This window comes from Centroberyx gerrardi, chromosome 2 (assembly GCF_048128805.1).
Source record: "Centroberyx gerrardi isolate f3 chromosome 2, fCenGer3.hap1.cur.20231027, whole genome shotgun sequence".
Classification (NCBI taxonomy): domain Eukaryota; kingdom Metazoa; phylum Chordata; class Actinopteri; order Beryciformes; family Berycidae; genus Centroberyx; species Centroberyx gerrardi.
In genome coordinates, this window is record NC_135998.1 from 16,267,991 (window position 1) to 16,289,179 (window position 21,189).

Genomic DNA, 21,189 nt, shown 5'->3' on the forward strand with positions numbered 1-21,189 from the left:
TTAGTGTTAGAAAGGGGTATGTTGGACCCTGTTGATGTTGTGAAGACAATAAGACAGGAAGGAGAAGAGAGCACAGTGCTTGGTGATTACAAGAAACTGATGGTCAAGGTGTTGATCAGACTATAACCATATATGTCCTGCTTGAAGTGATAAGTAAGCCATAATTGGGCAAATATAAATAGAGCAGGACTGAATGCTCGTAATGTTTTTATAAATACTCCACTTCGCTTGAGAAAACTGTTAGGTATGAAAAGCGTGAACTGTGATCTCATCTCTCTCTGCAGGGTTTAATAACAATAGGTGGTGTAGCAACCCCTGGCCAATAAATGTCCCATAACTGAGAAGCTGAGATGGTGTAACTGAATGCATTGTGAATACTTTGCTTTGGTTGGCTCTGAAATTTGCATGATGATTATGTTTTTTTCTTTGTTTGTTTTTTTCATTGCAGCTGACTGATGGGGGCAAAGCAGCCAAGGCTAAGATGAGTGTGGGAGACATCATTCTGTCTATTGATGGTATTTCCACAGACAGCATGAATCACCTAGAGGCCCAGAACAAGATCAAAGCCTGCACGGACCATCTCAGCCTGACTCTGCAGAGGTAACAGTTACACACATGCACACGCTTTCTGTTATATCAACTACATGGAATTGCTGAGACATACAATGCAAAGACGTGCTTGCCTAGCCCTATTGCTACTTCTTCAAGCACTGTTGTACACAGCAAAGTGCTTGCAGTGCACTTTCATGTTGTTTATTCAGTCGGTCGGTTTTGCCTCTGTACTTCCATAGTTTGTTTAAGGCTGCTGTATAAGAACTGTAGTGTTTTTTCACATCTCAACAATAGTTTGCATAGTTTGTTGATCTTGCCTTCTAGTGTGTATTTAGCCCTATTTCAGAAACTTGTCAAGAGCCAAGTGATACAGTATGTATTTAAAAGTATACTCAATTTGTGTTTCCATTATTTGAAACGGATGAACTCCTGTTTTGGCAAAATTAAAACAGTTCTGTGTCACTGCCGAAACTGATGCCATTCCCCTGAGGTCCTGTAGGGAATTTAGGAATGTGTTTACACTGGATTTATCACTCCAGCTTGTTTTTTTCTTGCACAGTAGCAGTTGTTTGTGTATCTTGTGTGCCATTTGCACCATAATTCGGTGTTGTGGCTGTCTTATTAGCTAGATTAGCTAGCTACTAGCAAGATACTAGTGGACTTATAATTGTGTTCTGAAAACTTCATTTAGACACAAATTAAAGATACAATGAGCAATGTAGCATCACATTTTACACTTTATTAAACTACACTTATGTGTGCAAATGGATGTATACAAAATCAGAATGCAAGAAGGTTTGGTCCCATCTCAGAAATAACACATAGATGGCAGAGAAATAGGAAATATCCACCGAGACACAAGGGGCATCTTCCTATAGTCTACCGAATAAAACAAAAATAATTTAATGTATTGGCTTAAATCTCTGCCAGGCGAGAGTTGTCATCTCAAAATTTTGGTAGGTGGGGATGCAAAATGCCTCCTTGGCAATGGGCCGTATTGCATATTAGTGGTACACAGCACACAGGGTCCTGTATGAGGAAAGAGGTCTGAAAACAGTCTGAATTTGATGTTGTCGCAGAGAGGTTCCTCATTAAGGGTTCGCACACATTCTCCCTGTGTAGTGGCTGTGCAGTGTTTGACACTGAATCTGTAGAAATCATCAGATCAGACTTAAGCGTTGGTCCTTGTCTGATCATGTCAGCTGCTCCTCTGCTCCTCCCATTCAGGCACCAGGAAGATCCTCGTATTTTGGGGCCCCTGAGTGTTATTGGAGCCCTATTTCAGCAATCCATGAATACATTTGGTCAGATGGAGGAGTGGCACAGTCTATATATTTCAGACAGCATAGCTTAGGGCAGGTAGACATCAAATGGGTTAAACTGAACTCCTTATGAGGAACACTCTTAATGAAAGCTCTTAAAGCCGTCTGTGCAATTATACACATTTCAAAGAAAACTAGACCAGCGATACAACTGAAGAATCAGTTTATATTTGTCCACCAGGGAAAGGATCAGTAGGCAAGTTTTATGGTCCATCTGCAAGTAGGCCAAAGGTTGTTTTTGCAAATAGCCCACATTCAAAATTTATTCACAGGCATTACTTTATACCCAGTGCTGAGATAAATTCAGTCAGCTCAGAACTACTTACGCAGCATTAGATACACATTTTTACACATGCATATTATTTGATTTTGAAAGATGTATGGAACAAACTGTTTCTTTGCCATCACATCCATTCTAATGAATTTGAGCCAAGCACACTAACTTTTCTGTAGTCAAGCTTAAAGCAGACTTGTAGGTATAGTCTAGTACACAAAACATGGAGGGAAAATACCTACATTTCCCAAGCTGTGAAACCTGTTGACAGAAAAGCTCCGAGCCTGGTTTGCATGTCCTGTCATTCCATCGCCACATCACAGGATGAAGGAGCCTCTCTGCTTTAATCGTGGGAAAATAGGCCTAAAATAGCCCCATCCCACAGCTGCATGTAATCTAGCGAGTGTAATGAATGCACAATGAAACATCAAACACTCCGGCCTCACAGCACACATAAACTACAACTAAAACCCCACACTAGACATGTGCGCTGGGAGCAACACATGTTTCCTTATTACAAATTGCACAACTTATTTTTAAACATCACATGAAGCAAATAAAAATCACATTTCAGTTATTCATGTGTTATTGATGCTACTTCACGTTTCCATGTTACCCAGATTAAATTTTAATTATGGTAGCGTACTGTGGTATTAGTATACCACAGTACGCACAGTGGTGCTGGAGAAGCCAATTTGCACTTTTTGCCATTCATCAATGTGAAAATAATGCGATAAAAATGTGTTTATTCCATCATTCCACCTTAGACCACATTTGCATCCTGACACTATTTTCTTTCATGCAAACATGCAAAAGTTTTCGATAGACAACAAGCTGCATTTACAGAAGCTGGTTAGAAAATGCTGTCAGTATTGAATTTTGCTGCATGTACATACTTCATTTTTTAATGACACAGGTCAGCATTAGAAAGAAGAGCTTTAGAAACAGTATATCATTGTAATGGTTGATTGAAGGAGATGGGTTTAGAATAATCATACTGACCTTCTTTACTCTATTGTATTCTAACTTAGCTAAAGCTCCATCTGTGTGGTGAGGGCGAAAAGTAACTGGAAGGAGCTCCATATGTCAAGCACCACTCTTTCTACCCATATCTTCAGATGTGATTTATGACTCTGATGCGGACTGATAAGACTATTAGGGTCATAATAACATTCCAGCAGTTCCTTAGGGATGACTAATGTGACTTCAGCTCGGCCACATGATGTCACACTGTCATGTTTCATAATCTGTAGCCAGTGACAGAAAAGAAAACTCACACATCCAGACCTTGATGACAGTATGACGGCATCAATAAAAAAGATTCCGCACACTGCTGTTGCAATCCAACACTATTTACATTTATTTATTTATGTTTCCGTCCAGTTGGGCCTTCGTCAGAGTGTGAAAAGTTTTGGGATATAGCTTTGGGTATAGCTTATAAGCACCACCATCCAGCATGCTCAGTTGTATGCACTGATTTTATTTGGTGTGTCAAGGGTTAGATAATAATGTCTATCAAACTGGAATCACACACAATATACATTACCATTAAACCGAACAATGAAAACGCCAAAACGATAACATCTACACCTTTTACAATTTGGATTCCTGAATTTCCCCAAGGGGATCAATAAAGTGCTATCTTATCTTATATGTGGCCATAAAATGCAAACATCAGTCACAAAAAGACTATCATACCCTATCATGCATCATATATTTAATGGCTAGAAGTCCTGCAGTATACAAAATAAACATCAAGCAAAATAAACAAGCAAGAACCATTTAGAGCATTACATGCCATACAGTGTGTGGGATCTTTTTTTGTGTATTCCGTAGGCAGGAAAGCCGCTCAGGGTGAGTGATGTTGATATGTTAAAATTATTTCAGTGTGTCCGGGTGAAGGAAAACATGTTTTCATCAGACAGGAAACGGACTATGGGTTTGAAAGTACTCTCCTCATCCTGTTGTTCTGCCATAGATCATAACAGATCTGACTAGATGAGTCTGAATGAGCTGGGCGCAGTTGTTTGTTCTGCGAGTGAGGGAGAAACCAGGCTTTCCCTGCCACTGCCAAGGTTGTGGTCCCAGCCAGCAAAAGATGTTTTAACTCATGTCTGCGTGCTCGTGGGGATAATATCCCTCTGAGAGCGAGAGGTAAAAGTATTTAGTATTGTAGATTGTGTTGTGAGGAAGTCTCAGTCAGGAAGAGCAAAAGTAAATATGTTCCCTCCGGCTGTTTGTGGTAGATCTAGCCTTTTCATCTGGGGTTCCCATTTGGTCAGACTTTGCTGCACACGCAAACTTTAGAGGTTGGCTATATAGTTTATTGTTTTGATGAGCAGACTTATGAAAAATATTGACTGAATGTTCAAGTCCCAGATTGAGTTAAGCTTTAGAAAAGACTGTTTCTGTCTTCTACCAGTATAGTGATAGAAGGCATGCACAGTCCTACACATCAGACAGTGAGATTTTCCTGTACTTAACATGCTCCATACAGGAATATGTTGCATAGATTGCATTTGAAACCATAAGTTGGTATGTTTCTTTGTCTCTCTGAGTAATATAATAGTGCTTTTATCAAATCATGTCTTCTTGCCATCTCCCATGCCTTGGTACTTGTAGTTGATGTGACAAGCAGTACACTCCGTGAACTTTCCATACAAAACCAGCAAGTCAACTAGTCATTTTTGGTTCTACTATTATGGAAACCTTGTCCCTGAGTAGCTAACAGTGAGTTTTGCCAGGAGGCTGTGGGAAGTAGCCTTAGGAAAGTATGATAATTGATGTTTATTTATTGTCATTGAAATATGCAGCACAGTGCAATCAAACACCACTCCCCCAAGGTTGTGGCTGGCTGCACCTGGTTCCAAAACCTCAAAGATAAAACAGACCAAGACAGCTAGCTCCGAGAACCAACCATAGCCTTATGCTTTACACAAGAAGAACATTTCAGATTTTATGTGTGCAGCTTTGTGTGTATGTGCACATGTGTGTGACTGGAAAACATGTAGCTTCAGGGTGGAGTGGTACAATACAGTTGAGACGCTTTTGAAAGGTGGTCAGTGTGTGACTTCTGTCTTTATCTGTCAGTTTTAATGTCACCTCAGAAACAAGTGCTGTAGATGCAGAGTGGAAATGACAGACACCAACATATTAGAAAGAGAGTTTCAACATATCAAAGACCCCAGTGCTCCTTGTCCTCTGTCTACACTCTGCTACCTCTGTTCACACAACCCTCCTTTTCTTTCTGTCGAAAACTGCAAAATCGAGTTTTTGATCGAAACTTTAGTAGATATGTGGCAGACAGAACAAAATGGACATTCATGTTTCCACATGCTGTGTGTTTCAGCTCTCCCTCTAGCTGTCTGTTGACAAAGTTGGGCTTCAGTGACAGTTTCAGCATGTTACATAGGCAATCTGTGCCTTCCCTCTGTTATCACTTCAGGTAGATTAATAGAACGAGTTCTTAGGCAATCAGCCTTCTTCATTTGGTTTACATCACCTGTCAAAATCACAGTCTTGTTCCAAATATCCACCTGCTGGGCTGTCCCACACACAGTCAGTACAGTACAGTATATGGTACAGACAGTTGTATACACAGAGGCCACTCAGCTGCACACCAGCTAGCTACCAGGCAGCTCTGGTGCGGAGCTGCAGACCTGCTCACAGATGGCCACTGTACACCCGGCAAGCCTTAAGCTGTTGTGTTAATGGGGTGAAGAAGAGGGCAATCTAATGCAACCCAGAGAGCCCCCACTGACTCCTGGCTGCCTGGGCCAGATGTGGCGTGGAGGTTGGAAGAATACTGAGAGGGGAGAGGGATGGTGTGCTTATTAGCTGGCTTGGACCGGCACTCAAATGACACATTAATTAGAGTTAATGTCTTACTTATTCGCTTCATTTCATCCTCTTCTGGATGCAATACTAAGTAGTCCAGTGATCTGACCACAAAGGAGGCTCATTGACTTGCTCTGTACACTTTTCATCGACAGTGCTGCTGAAATCCTTTGAGTACATTCAAAATATGAATACCTTTTAACAGATTCACCATTTAACATTATAGCAAGTGGCTATTTGGTAAACTTTCTTACTCCCCAGATTGCTTGCCCAGACAATGTAATGCAAATTTGGAGGGATCCAGATAATTGTCATTCATGAGGTGATAAGGTGTTGTACAATACAGAGAGGGGCACTTGGGGTGAAACGGTTCCCGAAAAAACCCTATGGTCCTTTGCAGCTTTTAAGCTTCTCTTAGTGCGAGTTCAGACAGGCACAGAGCAATAACCAAAGCCTTGGGGGTGTTTATAGATAGCGAAAGTCCAAAAAAGGAAATTGTTTCTATTTCTATTTAATTTGTTTCTATTTCCTTTTTTGGACATCTTACTACCTGGATGACTGAAATGAATCTACACAGACAGACTTTATAGTGAAAGATTTGCAGCCCTATTCGGTAGTCCACATTTTATGTTGATGCCCTGGACTAAAGCCACTGAAGGTTGCATTTTATGTTGCACTTTATGTTGATGTTGGCCTATGTAGCCTCCAATGCAGGGATATTTTATGTGAACAAGTACAAAGTGGCGTATTTACTTTTGAAAGAAAATCTGTTGATTTAGTTACATTGGACTTTAATTTTCATTGAAAAAAAGTTTTCACAAAAACTTAAATAGGAACTTTGCAGTTGTATCCCGTGTAAACCGTGAGTTTTCTGAACGTTACACCCATACTAGGCACATGCGGACACACTCCACATATTGGCCATGCAAAGTCCCACTACAATAAATGGGCGTGTTTATAATTCTCTGGAACTGGGAGTCTGTCTTAAAGAAAATCCCTGCTGTGGTTGCTGCCAAACTGTTCTACAGCATTACCTTTTATTTCGTATGATATCAATTATCCTGTCCATAGAGAAGAGGGAGGGAGGGGAAGGAGAGAAAGAAAAAGACAAAAGAGAGAGAGATTTGGTATGAATGTTCTCTGTCCTTAACCCCGTGATACATGTGAGTGCTGATATGGATAAGTGCAGGGTGTTCCTACCACACACACACACACACACACACACACACACGGACACACACACACACACACACACACACACACACACACACACACACACACACACACACACACACACACACACACACACACCATGTTAGTGAAGTATCCCGGCAACTGATAATAGCAACAGGCTGTCCAGCCAGTTAAATGTTAATAAGCCTTACCTCCCGAAATAGCGTTTACGTTTCCCCCACTGTCACAGGTTTAAATCTCTGTCCTTCCCTTCTCTCTCCCTCTTTATCGGAGTTTGCTGCTTCCTCCTATTGTCATTGCTCTATATTTCTCTTTCTAAGTCTTTTTCTCAAAATTCTCTCTCTCTCACTTTCCAGGGAAATGTCCCTGTCAGCCCTGCTAATTAATAACCCAGTGTGTTGAAATTCCCAGTTTTCTGGTGAGTTTCTCATTCCTGGTGAAGTGTCAGAGATTAGCGGGAAGAGGGGGAACATGGAGAGATGGGATAGCTCATGCGCCTGACACAAGCTTTGAGTTTTGCCAGGGAGCTGATAGCTGACTGGTTGACTGTAGATTGCCTCAGCAGAAAAAGTTAATTTCCACAGTTTTCCATTCCATCTTCCAGTCCTGCAGTAGTTTTTTGTAGTTATATGAGATGAGTCATTCTTGGCCTTCATCATGCCAAACAGCAAGGTTTGCTGTAAGTGGGACGATAAGGTAAAAGAAGCCGCCAAATAACCAACAAGAGTCAGCATTCGATCAGGTGAGATGACCCTATCTGGACAGAAATCCTCAGACAGAACCACAAAGTGTGTGCTACTGTTCTCACAGAGGATGAACATCTGTCACACCAATGGAGCAGTTCAGGTAGTTAGATACGTCTTGTTCAACCTGGCCTTGGAATAATGTAATGCATGTATGACTTTAAATTGAAGTTGTAGCTCTACATAAACAGCACATTTATGAATTCTACCCAGCCTCTCCTCCCACATGTCGTCTGATGTCTGTACCAAGGTCTGACTCCCAACCTGCCTTAATATGATGAGAGTAAACAACACTATGACTAGAAAATAAAGAAAAAAAATGGTGTCAAAAATTGTCAACAGCGTCAGGGGGTTGTTGCAGAAGATCATAAAAGGATTTCAAAATCAGCAATATTCTTCTTGACAAAGTGTCAAACTTGTACGTAACAGGAGAAGTGTGCCTGAGGAAAATCAAAGACTGTTTTTATTTGGCCTGTCACTTTTCCCTCCATGTTTAAATATGGAAGGCAATACATGATAGGGTTCTTAAATATTGGTGAAATTAGCCAAATGATGATTGAGTAGTGTTTGAAATGACAGTTTTTGCTATGTCGGTAATTGCAGTATCAACTGGTAAGGTTTGTGTGTGTGTGTGTGTGTGTGTGTGTGTGTGTGTGTTGAGTGAGCTGGGCCTTCTGTTAGTAGCCTCTCCATCATTCAGTCAGATGCCATATGCCAGACTGTTTCTCTTGGCTCTTAAAGACAGACAGGCAGGGTGGAAATGCGTCAGTCTGCCCTCAGGCCTGTTCCTCCAGTTAACGTCCTCATGCTGTGTGTATCTGTATGTGTGTGACACATGTGTGTGAGAGTGTGGGTGCATACGTGTACAGATACGGGCATTTTTTGTAAGTACACACTTGGAATTAAGCTAATTCAGTGTTTATTCATGTCCTGCGCTTAACAATAGATGAAATTGTTATGTTACCTCTGTTAGCAATAAGAGTTTTATGGTATTTGCTCTGTAAATATGAATGAATCACGGTGAATCATTTGGATCTGCTTGTTACTGTTAAACATTATAGATATCTGCATCTGTAATCTAATCAAGTAAGGCATCTTGATTAGATTAGGTGGACCACAGAGGTGTGTTCTGGGCTGAGCAGAGCCCATGTGACTTCATCTGTGACAGGGACAGACTGAAAGATTTCTCTGTGTTACCAACACACAGCCCAGCTTTCTCCCTCTGATTATAACTGTGGTGCTTTGAGGTGCAGAAAGAGTCAGTCTCATGGACCAGATTCACTGCAGAGATAAACAGCGCCAACATCAGAAAAGCCTCTGATTTAGATCTTTTCTATTTATGGTATAGGTGTATCGTTTGCCAAAATCGCACACCACATATATTTCTTGGCATACTCTGAGTCATTGCTTTCGTCAGCAAGCATCTGGCCTTTTTGGACTCAAACTTGAATAACCCCGTGAGTAATAATACTTGAATAATGATGCATGAAACGTAAATAATAATACAGGTTTTGTGGAGCACAACAAAAGGATGTTCCAATCTCATGCACTAGGTGGATTATTCATTAAAGAATGTGTTATATCCAGTTATACCAGCCAAAAGACGTCATCTTCAGGATGAGAGGCAGCTACTGATGTGCTTCTCACACATCAGGGAGACACCTGGTGTCAGAATCACAGACCAGTTGGTGTCATGTTACTATCCAGTTACAGTGGTATGCCGCTCTGTAGGCTTCTCAAACTTTCACACAGTGTCACACAACTGTCCACCACCAGTACATGCACATGCACACTCAAGAATGAACAGGCAAATACACAAACACACACACACACACACACACACACACACACACACACACACACACACACACACAAACACACACACACAAACACACACACACACACACACACACACACACACACACACTGACAGTGTTGGTCTCTGTGTCATAGCAGAACAGAAGTAGGCCCAGCCAGGCAGACAGCAGGGCTGCAGAGAGGGGGCTGAGCTGAGCAGATGTTCACAGGACCACCCTCACTAGTGTTTGTTCAGTTTGCTCTGGGAACAGACAGACCGGGAGAGGATCCGCCCAGCTGCCCCACTCTGGGCCACTGATGGCAGATATACACTGGCTTATTGTAGACTGGGTCTTATTTGTCATGGAATGTGCTGTTTGATCTTTTGGCCTGTCCCTTCACTGTTTTCCTAGGCGGAGTACGGTGTTTCTCCATAAGCAGGTTCAATAATACTAGTACAGTGGAAAATAAGCGCATATGTACTGCTAACTGGAAACTGTAAATGCAAGTGTGGGCACAGATGACATCAACATCTGGTAGGAGGGTGGGGCTCTTTAATCACCCGGTGCAAGGCTATTAGTTGCTGAGCCTCAACTCAGCCAGAAAGGAAAAGCGTGAGAGTCCGTTGGCTGCTCTTCCTAATATGGCAGAGGAAGGAAGGACGCCAGCGAACATGGCTCCTGGTCTGGAACCAGTCTTGCTGAGTCACTGTGTATTTTTTTCTTTTTTTATGAGGAATAAGGGACACATTGTGTGCATGTCAGGGCCGAAAAGGACACAGTTGTTTGTGAAGGCCTCAGTGTGTGTTTCAGTTGTAATGCTTTATTAATGGGGACATATTAAGCCATTTAGGATTACGCCACCTGTCTTTGTGTCCAGCAGGCCAGCTCAGGGGCAAGAGGTGCCATGTCTGAGATGGAGGGAGGAAAGGAGAGAGGGGGGTTGGGTGAGAAAGGGGTGGCATGGCGTATTGCACTGCTGATGTGCATTAATGCACAATGCAGGGTTTTTCCTGCATAGATAATTTTTTGGCGGCTGCCAAAGCAGACAGAGTGGAAAACTGATCGTTTGGTAGGCCTACTGTAAAACGTCATTTAGAACCTTTTTCAATGAGATTTTCCCATGTGCTATGTTTTCTTTTAATATGGCACTCCAACCAGCAGGGCGGTCATGAGTGCTGTTGTACCCACATTCGCTATGCAGAAGAAGTCAAGTGAAAGCAACAAGCAGTGTTAAGCAAGATGCACAAAACTGACATTACTGCTTCACAACAAGATGGGAGCGGGACAAAAATGTTACCCAACTTTGGACCAAAGTTGAATAGCAGACTCATTTTCCAACTAATGAAATCCAGCTAACTGGTAGGCAAGCCAGGTCCGCTTGCTAAATACCTGCACAGAGTCTTTGTGTGTGTGTGTGTGAGAGAGAGAGAGAGAGAGAGAGAGAGAGAGAGAGAGAGAGAGAGAGAGAGAGAGAGAGAGAGAGAGAGAGAGAGAGAGAGAGAGAGAGAGAGAGAGAGAGAGAGAGAGAGAGAGAGAGAGAGAGAGAGAGAGAGAGAGAGAGAGAGAGAAGCCAACAGCCTCTAACAACTGGAAGGCTCGGGTCTGAATCATTAGACTGTAATTTGTATGCAGTGTTCCAGCACTAAATGTGAACAACCAAATATTTATCCAAACTTGGCATTTCTGTTTCTTAATTTTGTGAAACGCTTAAAGATATGCAGACCTACCTCAATTTTATATTGCTAAATGCTAATGATGATATTGCTAATACTTTACTACTGTATCTTATACTAGTATGCTTTGGTTCCTGCCTGATTCAATTCTGCTTTACTGTCCAAGTTTCATATTGGTTAATTGTTAGAAAACATTTAGAACAGAGGAAAGGCCCATTAAACCACTTAAAATTCAGTAGCATAATCAACAAAAACTTTCAAATCTGTAGCAAAGGCCTACAGTCAAAGTTATTAAGATATTGTTTTATGCAACTGAACATTCCTATTATTTTCCTATAATAGCCTAAATATGATCGAGTCACTTTTAAAGTCATTTGGCCCCAAATGCAGCAAAGATTTCCAAGATGTTAAATTGATGGCATTCGCTTGCACCCTGCAATGTATCCTAACAGAGGGTTTGTAGTTTTCATTTTTGTGGTAGACAGTGTTGGAAAATGTTAAGAATGAAACAAAAGGAGGAGAAGAGAATTTTCTTTGGATGGCTGCTGGTTTTCTATCCATGACATTTCAGACAAACAGGCCACCGTCCTCTCACATAGGTGATAAACTGTTACAGCTGCTTCAATCATGAGTATAAATCAGCTAACCAGTGCATTTAGCATATGGATAAATTGTTAGCCTAGCAGCAGGAGACGCCACATAGTGTTGCTTGTTTCTGCGTGTGTTCAGCATTTCTCCATGTGGTGAGGTTGAGTTGCCAAAGCTGCAGAAAACAACAACTCCATGTGGTGGCACCGGCTAGCACACTTGTTTATATATGAATAACTCTCTAGTAGGCGGCACAGGACAAGACACATGAGCAAATCACAGGACAGGACATGGAAGCAAATGACATGGAAGGACAGCATCAGAACATTGTACATGAAAACGTTAAACCAAGCCTGGTGCATGTTGCTATGTCTTCTCTAATTACTCGCACCTCTAAAAGTATATTCCACTAAAGCATTTCTACTACTATTGTAAATTATACTTTTAAAGATATTTCACTAAACACTTGTTCTACTACAGCTGATAAAGAACTGTAAAGGTACATGACACTACAGAACTATATTTAATACAAATTATACTTATAAAGGTATGTTCAGCTCAAACACCACTACTACACCCATTACAAATACCTTTAAAGGTATATTCTGCTGAAACACTTATACGTCTATTGAAACTACTTTTAATGGTATGTCCCTGAAAAAGATTTAGTGTGATCTTGAGAAGACTACTAGTCCGTGGGGTTTATCAGTTCAGTTCAGTTCTTTATGTGATCCCAAAGGGCATCTTTCTCATTGTTGGTAATTCTCATTAAGACTAGGATTGTGGATTATCCAGTGACCATCTATTATGGCCCTTACAGTTAGTGTCACCTGCACACCCATACCCACAATCTCAGTCTGACACACCCAAATCTCATTCCCACACACTTCCACTTCCACATGCACAAGAAAAAAAGGATGGTGGGTCAGATGATCAGAATCAGGACTGTCATGGTTACAAAACTGGATGTGCATGCCAGTTTGCCAGTGTCAGACGATAGACTTTCCCACTTGCTGAGAGCCAGTGGGAGGAACCAAGCCTTCACTGGCAGTGCTCAGTTTTTGGTGTGACATTTCCTCATGGTTGCTTCTGTAGCGTTACACAACTATAAATAATAAGTAATTTGCGATATGTGAGACCATACGGTAATTTAATGAAGCATTTAATCTGAAACTTTTGTGTAGTTAAGACTATAGGCAGCAGTGTTCATGCTGCAAGGAAAAAAAAATGCTGCAAGACAAAGAAAGTTGCACTCTATGCTAAAAATGAATAAATAGAACTACCCCATTCCTCTCCCCTGGTCAAATCTCATCTTTCTCTCTTGCTGCCCTTGTCCTTTCGCTGCCCTTTTTCCTCTCTCACTGTTTGTCCCCACTCCATTATTCTTTTTGTTACTGTCCTCATTCATTCAATTAAGGGCTGTCCCCCCATAGTGAATTAGTGCAATCAGCAGCGTCGTAATTGACCAACATGTTTATAGTTGATTATTCATTTTCAGTGATGTTTTTCAATTTGGATCTAAAGGGGTCAACTTACATACTTGAGGGCACAAATGACACTGGACAAGATGCTAAAGTATACCAGACAGGACACAAAATGATCAAACCCTCTCTCAGACCATCCCACAAGTTTGATCCCCATAGCAAGCAATGTGTTCAGCTGACGAATGTAATTACACTGGGTTTAAAATGGTGAATGAGTGCTCTAAATATATTAATGGATGTGCAGTGTTTTTATAATTCTCCTTCTGTCTTCACAGAGCCACTAGTATCCCTAAAGATGCAGTGCCTAAGGTATGAACTCTAAATATTCACTTATATATACTGACTCAGGTTCATCTGCATTCTTCTCTATTTATGAATATTGTACCAGTTTACTTAAAAGTGAGCATGCTCATTGTGCCCTTCTGAGATGATGTCAGAACATAATTTGGTCTTGCATGCTATAACTGTGACTGGTTAAGCCACATTTTATTGCACCTCCTTAAGTTGGTTGGCAGAGGCATGAGTTTCATTCATACAGCAGTATGATTATGAAAACACCATTGATTTTCATGTGATTGTTATGCAATGCTTTTGGGCATGCTGGTCTAGATGCATGAGTTTACCATGGAATTTGCTGTTTGTGCATGTTGTGTGTCTCCACTTTTGTCCAGGACGAACCTCAAGAAATCATTAAGCCTGTCCCAATCACTCACCCAGCCCCATGCACCACATACACCAGGCCGTCCAGCCAGCCCAGCGCTGCCTACAACAAGACAGCCCGGCCATTTGGTGGGGATAGCAGTGTGGGCACAGCCACTTCCCCCCTGACCACCCCCAAAGTAGCCTCCATCCCCTCTGAATCATCTGCTTTCACGCCAGCTGCCCCTTCTCAACAACCACAGCCTCCATTTCCACTGAAGTCATGCTTCCCTGCCCCAGACTCGGCTCCAGCCAGCTCAGTTCCCAGGCCCAGCTCTGGTCGCTCCGCCTTCACCTCCCCCTCTGCCTCTTCCTCCTCATCTAACTCCTCCTCCCCAGCCAGAGTGACAGCCCCCTCCTCCAATCCCAATGTCCCACAGCCCTCTGTCTATAACTCACCTATCAACCTGTACTCCAATGTCAATGCCTGTGAGGTGGCTATGGGACAGAGACGGGGCCTTATGGAGAGCCAGGGGCTTGCAGAGCAGTTTAATGGGTAAGTACCACACATCAGACATCGCTGCCACCACCTTATACTTTCCCTATCATATTTTTTAGACACCTTTCTGTCAAAAGAGGAAAGCTCAACTGCGGTAGTTTAATGCTCTCTTTACCAAATACAGTTAATCTTTCTTTTATGCCCTACTTTATGTGCACCACAGTTGAACAACTTGAACAACATCTTTTTTATTTATTTATTATTTATTTGACCAGGCAGGTCACTTAAGAACAAATTCTTATTTACAAGTCACGGGTCAGTTTCTTCTTTCTTGTCAAATTCTTATTTACAAGTCACGAATAAAGTCTCTATGTTAGATGAATAATAGCAGAAATTGGTATAAGTGCAAGAACCGTATAATGGGAAATGCTTTGGTATTAAATGTCCTGTGTGCTCCAGTCAGCAGGTCCAGAGGGAGTTGTGGTTTCTTTAGTTGTCTGGAAGTCAGAAGCCACAGATTAGCTAGAGTACATTTCTGCCTTGCAGTCTACCTGAGAGAGAAAATGTATTGCAGAAAGTGAAATATTCCATTCCGCTGTTCCTACATTACCTCATGCCCCATTTCAACCGAAAAGATGTCTCTCATTTGAAAAGCTAACACAGAAGCAGCCCATAACCCAACTTTTCACACAGCTGCATTACAAGGAAAAACCAAGGCATGCTGCACATCTTGTCCCAATCTGCTACAGGGAAATTGGAAGGGGAACAGAGGCTAGGCAACATGCTAACTGATGCTACTGCCTATCTCTAATTGACAGTAGGGTTAGCAATACTGCCAAACACCCAGTCTGCTGCTGCTGGTGTAACACTTGTTTTTAATTATCCCAGAGTACTGGCAGCTCTGTGTTTCTGGGGACCACGGACAGAGCTGAATTGGGCTGGACTGGGCTTCATCAGCAGGGTTTGGCTTGCTGGTTTGGTTACGGCAGACTGGGCTAGGTCCAAGTGATTTGTCACTCAATTTTACTTCCTGTCACCTGAAAAAACAGATCACACAGACCATATTTTTATTTATTTTAAGTAAGCAAACCTGCTCATTGGACACGCAAAGACTTCAAGAAGTCTGTAAAACCCACCTATCTCTGGTACAATATCATGGCTTACAAGTATCTTCATGAAGATAAATTCTCTTTATCTGGGTTTGACTCGCTAACCTGTAGGGGTACACTAAGAGCTACAGTATGAATGAAGAAAAACAAACCTTCCATGGCACACATTAGTAGCCGGTAAACATTTACAGTATAATTTATATCTATAATGAGTGTAATTTAAAAGTAGTAATATAAAGAAATGCAGAATAGAGAGCCATACATTTCATGAATCTCCTTATCAGGTACATCATTAACTCTTTGAAGAGTTATTCTTTCATCTCTTCAATCTTTCTTTTGCCTAAAACCCTGGACTATCAGCTTATAGAGGTACAGTGCATTTGTTACAGCATGTGTATGTGTGTGTGTGTGTGTGTGTGTGTGTGTGTGTGTTTGTGTCCTGACATGCATTCTATGTTTGTGTGTGTTTCTCTGGTTTTCTGTCTGCACATTCTCTTAGAAGGGCCTTTTAATTAAAGGGCATCTGTTTAGGACTATGATCTTTTCTCTTACTATTCTATTCCTGCTTCCTCTTAGCTTCTTCATCCATTTTCCATTTACCTTTTCTCTGTCCTCAGGAGGAAGAAGAGGCAGAGACCAAGTTAGTGTTGTGAATGACACTACTTCTGCTACTGTAGCTTTCTAACAATGTGGAATGCGATTACACTGCAAACACGTCCGTGTTAACAAGTCATTTAGTCTCATATTCAGCCTTCAAATCTTATTTTTGTTTAACCAAGAAAAAAATTCTGCCAATGAGGTGAGATAACTCCACTTGTTTCAAATGCAGTTTTGCTTCTTTCAGGAATTTTCTGAAAATGTTTTGATCAATATCTTGAAACAAGTCAGAATAAGCGTCAAGAAAATGATACTTGATTCTACAAAATTCTTGTAACAAGTTGATTTGCATTGGAAACAAGTGAAATTATCTAACCCCACTGGCAGATTTTGTCACTTATTTTAAGAAAATTTTGATTTTAGGACTCAATAATAGACTAAATGACTTGTTAAGATGGAGATTTTTCGCAGTGTACAGCCCTCACATCTCTCCAGTTTATGATTCCAGTATTACAGCATGCCTGCACCTCTTTGAGCTAACCCTCACACAAGCCTCACATTAATGCCCATCTACTTACATGCTCATCTCAAGGGCCAAACAAACCGCGAAGCCCTCTAAATAATCCATCTCTAAGTCGGCACAGGAAGCCCGGCGGGGGTCAGCTCATGCTCTTCATTCATGCTCTCAGTGGCATCCTGCTCTGTGTTGTTCTAGCGCTGCATTTACACTCGGTGCAGCCGGGCCTGTCAGCACATTGGGCTGCTGCAGTCACCCGGCTCTGCATCTGCCTGGCTCCATCTGCTACTGTTGTCAGTGTGTTTACTCAAGGCCGGTCAGATCACTGCCAAGTATATTCTGCTACGGCTCGGAATAGGCTGCGTGAAGACTGCTCGCTTTGATCATCCTTCACCTCCACTCACCTGACACACACACACACACACACACACAGGATAGAATATGCTCCAACAACATTGCACACACTTGGACTTTGACATAAATTGGCTTTAAGAGTTTTGAACTGCACTTGTACTGAACTGTACATGTAAACACTCAATATAAATATTATTACATTCAGGAGTACCAATAAATTATCACCTGAAAAAGGTGCACCGAAACATTCAAAGCCCAGTACTTCCATCTTGTGGCCAGAGAGGGTCACTGTGACTTTCATCTGTCAATCAATGTCACTGAAGGAAAAATGCTTTCCATGTGTGTATTTTAACCACTTAACTGCTCTATTCATTCTGCACTGGCCCTCTTACATGAATCTATACCCATTAATAGAAAAACATGCTGTGACATTGTTCTGAGATGAGTTCACATAGCAAATGCTTTTTAAAGGCCCTTGCAAATAGTTTTATTCCCTCATCTGATTCTCTAGCTGACTGCTACTTTATGGTTTCTCTCTCTAATAGCGAACCTCAGAGAATTCCTAAGTAAGTATAGGTCGACGCAGTTTTAATGCCTTTCCCATGTGAACGGCACACCGATAAATAGCGCTTTGTATAATTTTTCATTTCTGATTCTTTTTCTGCCTTTTTGCCTTTTCCCTTACTACATTCTCATTGCTCACCTGCAGAAATCTGCCTCCAACTAGACATAGGAGGTAATACCGAAATAACAGCAGTTAATTCATAGTGTGGAACATGTGTCTCTTGGTTGAATGTAGAGCACTCATTGTGTATATACAGTAGCCTATATAGTGTGTGTGTGTATAGAGACGAGTGTGTGTTAATTGTGTGTCTATAATAAACAGTACGCTGGAACATTGTTACCATTGTTCTCCTCTACTATTAACCTGAAAAATTAATATTTAACAGTTGTTTTGTCTGTTGTTTTTAGCAGTGGTGAGCTTGATCTTTCAATGTCATTGCTATATCGCTATTGTCGTGTGAAAAAGCCTGGTAATTTTGGTGATTTTCATGTTTTCACTTTCTCCAACCTCTTGGGCTTATGAAACCCTTTCAAATCAGACTGGATAAACTCAAAAATGCATTGTCATCAAGCTAAAACCAAGGCTGTTTTTTCTACATTTTGGAGATACAAGGTCTTCACCCGACAGCGGTGATATGTTACCAATACAGATGATTTCCATGTCTATAATATAATTTCTTGGTGTATCTGGAATGGCAGAAAACCTGTTATGGAACCTGAGCAGAACCACGCCTCGCCGCTCAGTGATGCCAGCAAGAAGCGTCTGATTGAGGACACGGAAGACTGGCACCCGCGAACCGGCACCTCCCAGTCCCGGTCCTTCCGCATCCTGGCCCAGCTCACCGGCACCGAGAACGGTGGGTACCAGCCTCGGCGTGCTCACACAGCGTCACGCACTAGTCTTGCCTCATCTCTCTTATTCATGTTTAAATTAAGCAACATATCCAAATCAGGTTTAGACATTTATTTCCAGCTTAGGGGCATGGCAAAGTTTCGATTGATTTTATCTGTTAACGATGATGACAGACTTATACAAGCTTCAAATATACAGATATTTACCCTCAGATTTCATCTCAACTGTAATGCTTTGTTTTCTTGTCTCAACTGACAAGTTGTTACATGGCTTCCAGGTTGTTGATGAAGAGTTAAAATATTGCATAGGACTCATTGTTTTGTTTTTTTTACTTGTCCACACTGGTTGCCTCTTAATTTAAGAACTGATTTGAAGATTTTACTTTTAAGGCTTAGCTTGGTCTTGCTGCTTGTTCATCTCAGATCTTATACCCTTATAGGCTGGAACACATTACAAATTCATCCCAAGGCTTTGAGATGTCATGTGTGAAGAGCATAGGCAGGCAAATTCAGGGTCATTTTTTAAATCACTTCCCAAAACACATTAAGCTTTTATATTCTTTTTAACCTTTTTTATTGTCATTATATATCTTGTTTTATAACCCAGTTTCTTCAACTTTAATTTATTATTGTTTTATTGTCTGTAAAGTATAAAGTACAAAACTCTATTCCCTTGGTAAGAATAATGTCTTTATAATAGTAGGTTAAGAATGATATCACCAGATCATTTTATGTGTTTTGTATATTTGAAGTGACTGTTTGGCCTTTTGTGAAATCGATGGTTACATGAGCAGGCTGTGGATAGTAGTGTGGTGTTCATACTCCCTGTGGGCCTGCTCCATTCCTGGGGCTTCCTCTGTGTGTGTGTGTGTGTGTGTGTGTGTGTGTGTGTGTGTGTCTGTCTGTCTGTCTGTCTGTCTGTCTGTCTGTCTGTCTGTAGACCTGTTCCAGTGATGCAGAATGACACCTACCTCACATATTACACTACATTAATCTCTTTTCCTACTTCAGTCTGTCTCCTTCTCTTTCCTCCTCTCTCCCACTGAGGTTACCACAGCGGTGCGGAATATGTGATGAGCTCTTGATATTCAGTGTAAATCCACGCTGTATGGTGTTTGTGCAGCTGTGAAGAAGGTGGGAACCGGTCAGGAGGTCCCATCAGGATCTAGTTCTCAGGGATGGCTCTCCCTCATTTGATGCTGTTGGCCCAATCAGCCAGTCCTTGGTCAGAGCAGGCTGCAATAGAGATGGAGTTGAACCCAGCGGGAGAACATACTACATGGCTCTTTAACAGTCTGACTCCCCCTCGTTTATTGTACATGTTACTGTATGTTCAATGGTGCTGATACGTGTTTTTCCTTCACTATTGCAGAGCAAGTCCCAGAGAACAGTGGAAAGAAGTAAGTGGTTGGTGGTTTTTCAATATAATCAAATTTGGTATGTGTCTGCGAATGTTCTCTGTCTCTGTCTCTCTCTCTCTCTCTCTCTGTCTCTCCCTCTCCCTCTCTCTCTCTCTCTCTCTCTCTCTCTCTCTCTCTCTGCATGTGTGAGCACTTGTGCAGGAAGTCATGCATGTGTGTTTTAGCAATGCTGTTGTTACTGTTACTATTTTTCTTGATCACAGACGTTTCAAATTCTAGATTTGGCTCTGAGTGTAGTCATGTAAGCATGTCCCAGGAGCCTCCCGTTCAGAGTTTAGCCCCGACTTCCCGATCTATGGGTCCCGCAGTATTATGCTTAGTTTAAGGCTTAATTTGGAGGAAGCCACATTTGAGAGCTCTCAAGGCTCTGAAGGCTGAGTGGAGGCAGATTGAGCCAGCAGCAGCCTCAGCGTACACCGATACTCCTGCTGCTGCTCTCTGCCCTTAATCTACAGTAAACACAGTCTGCCCTCCGTACCAGAGCCCCAACCAATCAGTATGTCACTCACTGGAAACTGGGGGTAATTAAGTGGTATTGTGGGTAATAGGGGCCTGCCAGAAGGAGATTCCTGTTCCCCTCCTGTCAGTGAGATTTAGTTCCGAACACTATTCATAAAGAGAGGGCAAATACTATAAATCTGCCATGCCATATGATTTATCCTATATTTACGTTGTATGTACGTAAAAGAAATTGGGAGTTGGCTCATTTTATATTCATTTCCAAATTGTATTTCCTTCTCTTACTATTTTCTTACATTTTTTCTTACCTTTATTCCTGTGTTGTCTCTTGTGTTATCTCTCACTTTCCTTCTCCTATCTTCACCTTCCACCTTTTCTTCTTCTTCTTCTTCTTCTTCTTCTTCTTCTTCTCTTTTAACCCTGTTTTGTGGGGCGAGTCAGAGTGAACAAGTTGGACCCAGAGGTTATAGGACACAAGTACAACAAGCTGAGAGATTGGCATCATGGTGTTTCCGCACGAGTGCTGAATGTGCAGTAGACAATGCTTTGTTTTGTTTTTTAATGTTTTATTTATTTCAGTTTGACCACAAGAAAACTTTGGTGTCTCCTTTGGTGTACCAACATATTTTCTCCCTGGCACACTATATATATATGCAAACAAACAAACCCTATTGTAAAAAGTGTTTTTAGATAGATATTGTGTCATATTTAA

The 21,189-nt window shown here is 41.5% G+C and overlaps 1 protein-coding gene across 2 annotated transcripts in view; it reads left to right on the plus strand.

The window, feature by feature from the left end:
- Nucleotides 1-21,189, plus strand: part of pdlim5b (PDZ and LIM domain 5b) — a 59,438-nt gene that overhangs the window by 28,065 nt on the left and 10,184 nt on the right. Inside the window, exons 3-7 of one of the 2 annotated variants that reach the window (XM_078287289.1) lie at nt 449-600; nt 13,742-13,775; nt 14,138-14,661; nt 18,445-18,602; nt 19,970-19,997. In XM_078287289.1, coding sequence (XP_078143415.1) covers nt 449-600; nt 13,742-13,775; nt 14,138-14,661; nt 18,445-18,602; nt 19,970-19,997 — 896 coding nt within the window. The remainder of the gene's footprint in view (nt 1-448; nt 601-13,741; nt 13,776-14,137; nt 14,662-18,444; nt 18,603-19,969; nt 19,998-21,189) is intronic. The other variant, XM_078287291.1, reaches the window with a different exon arrangement.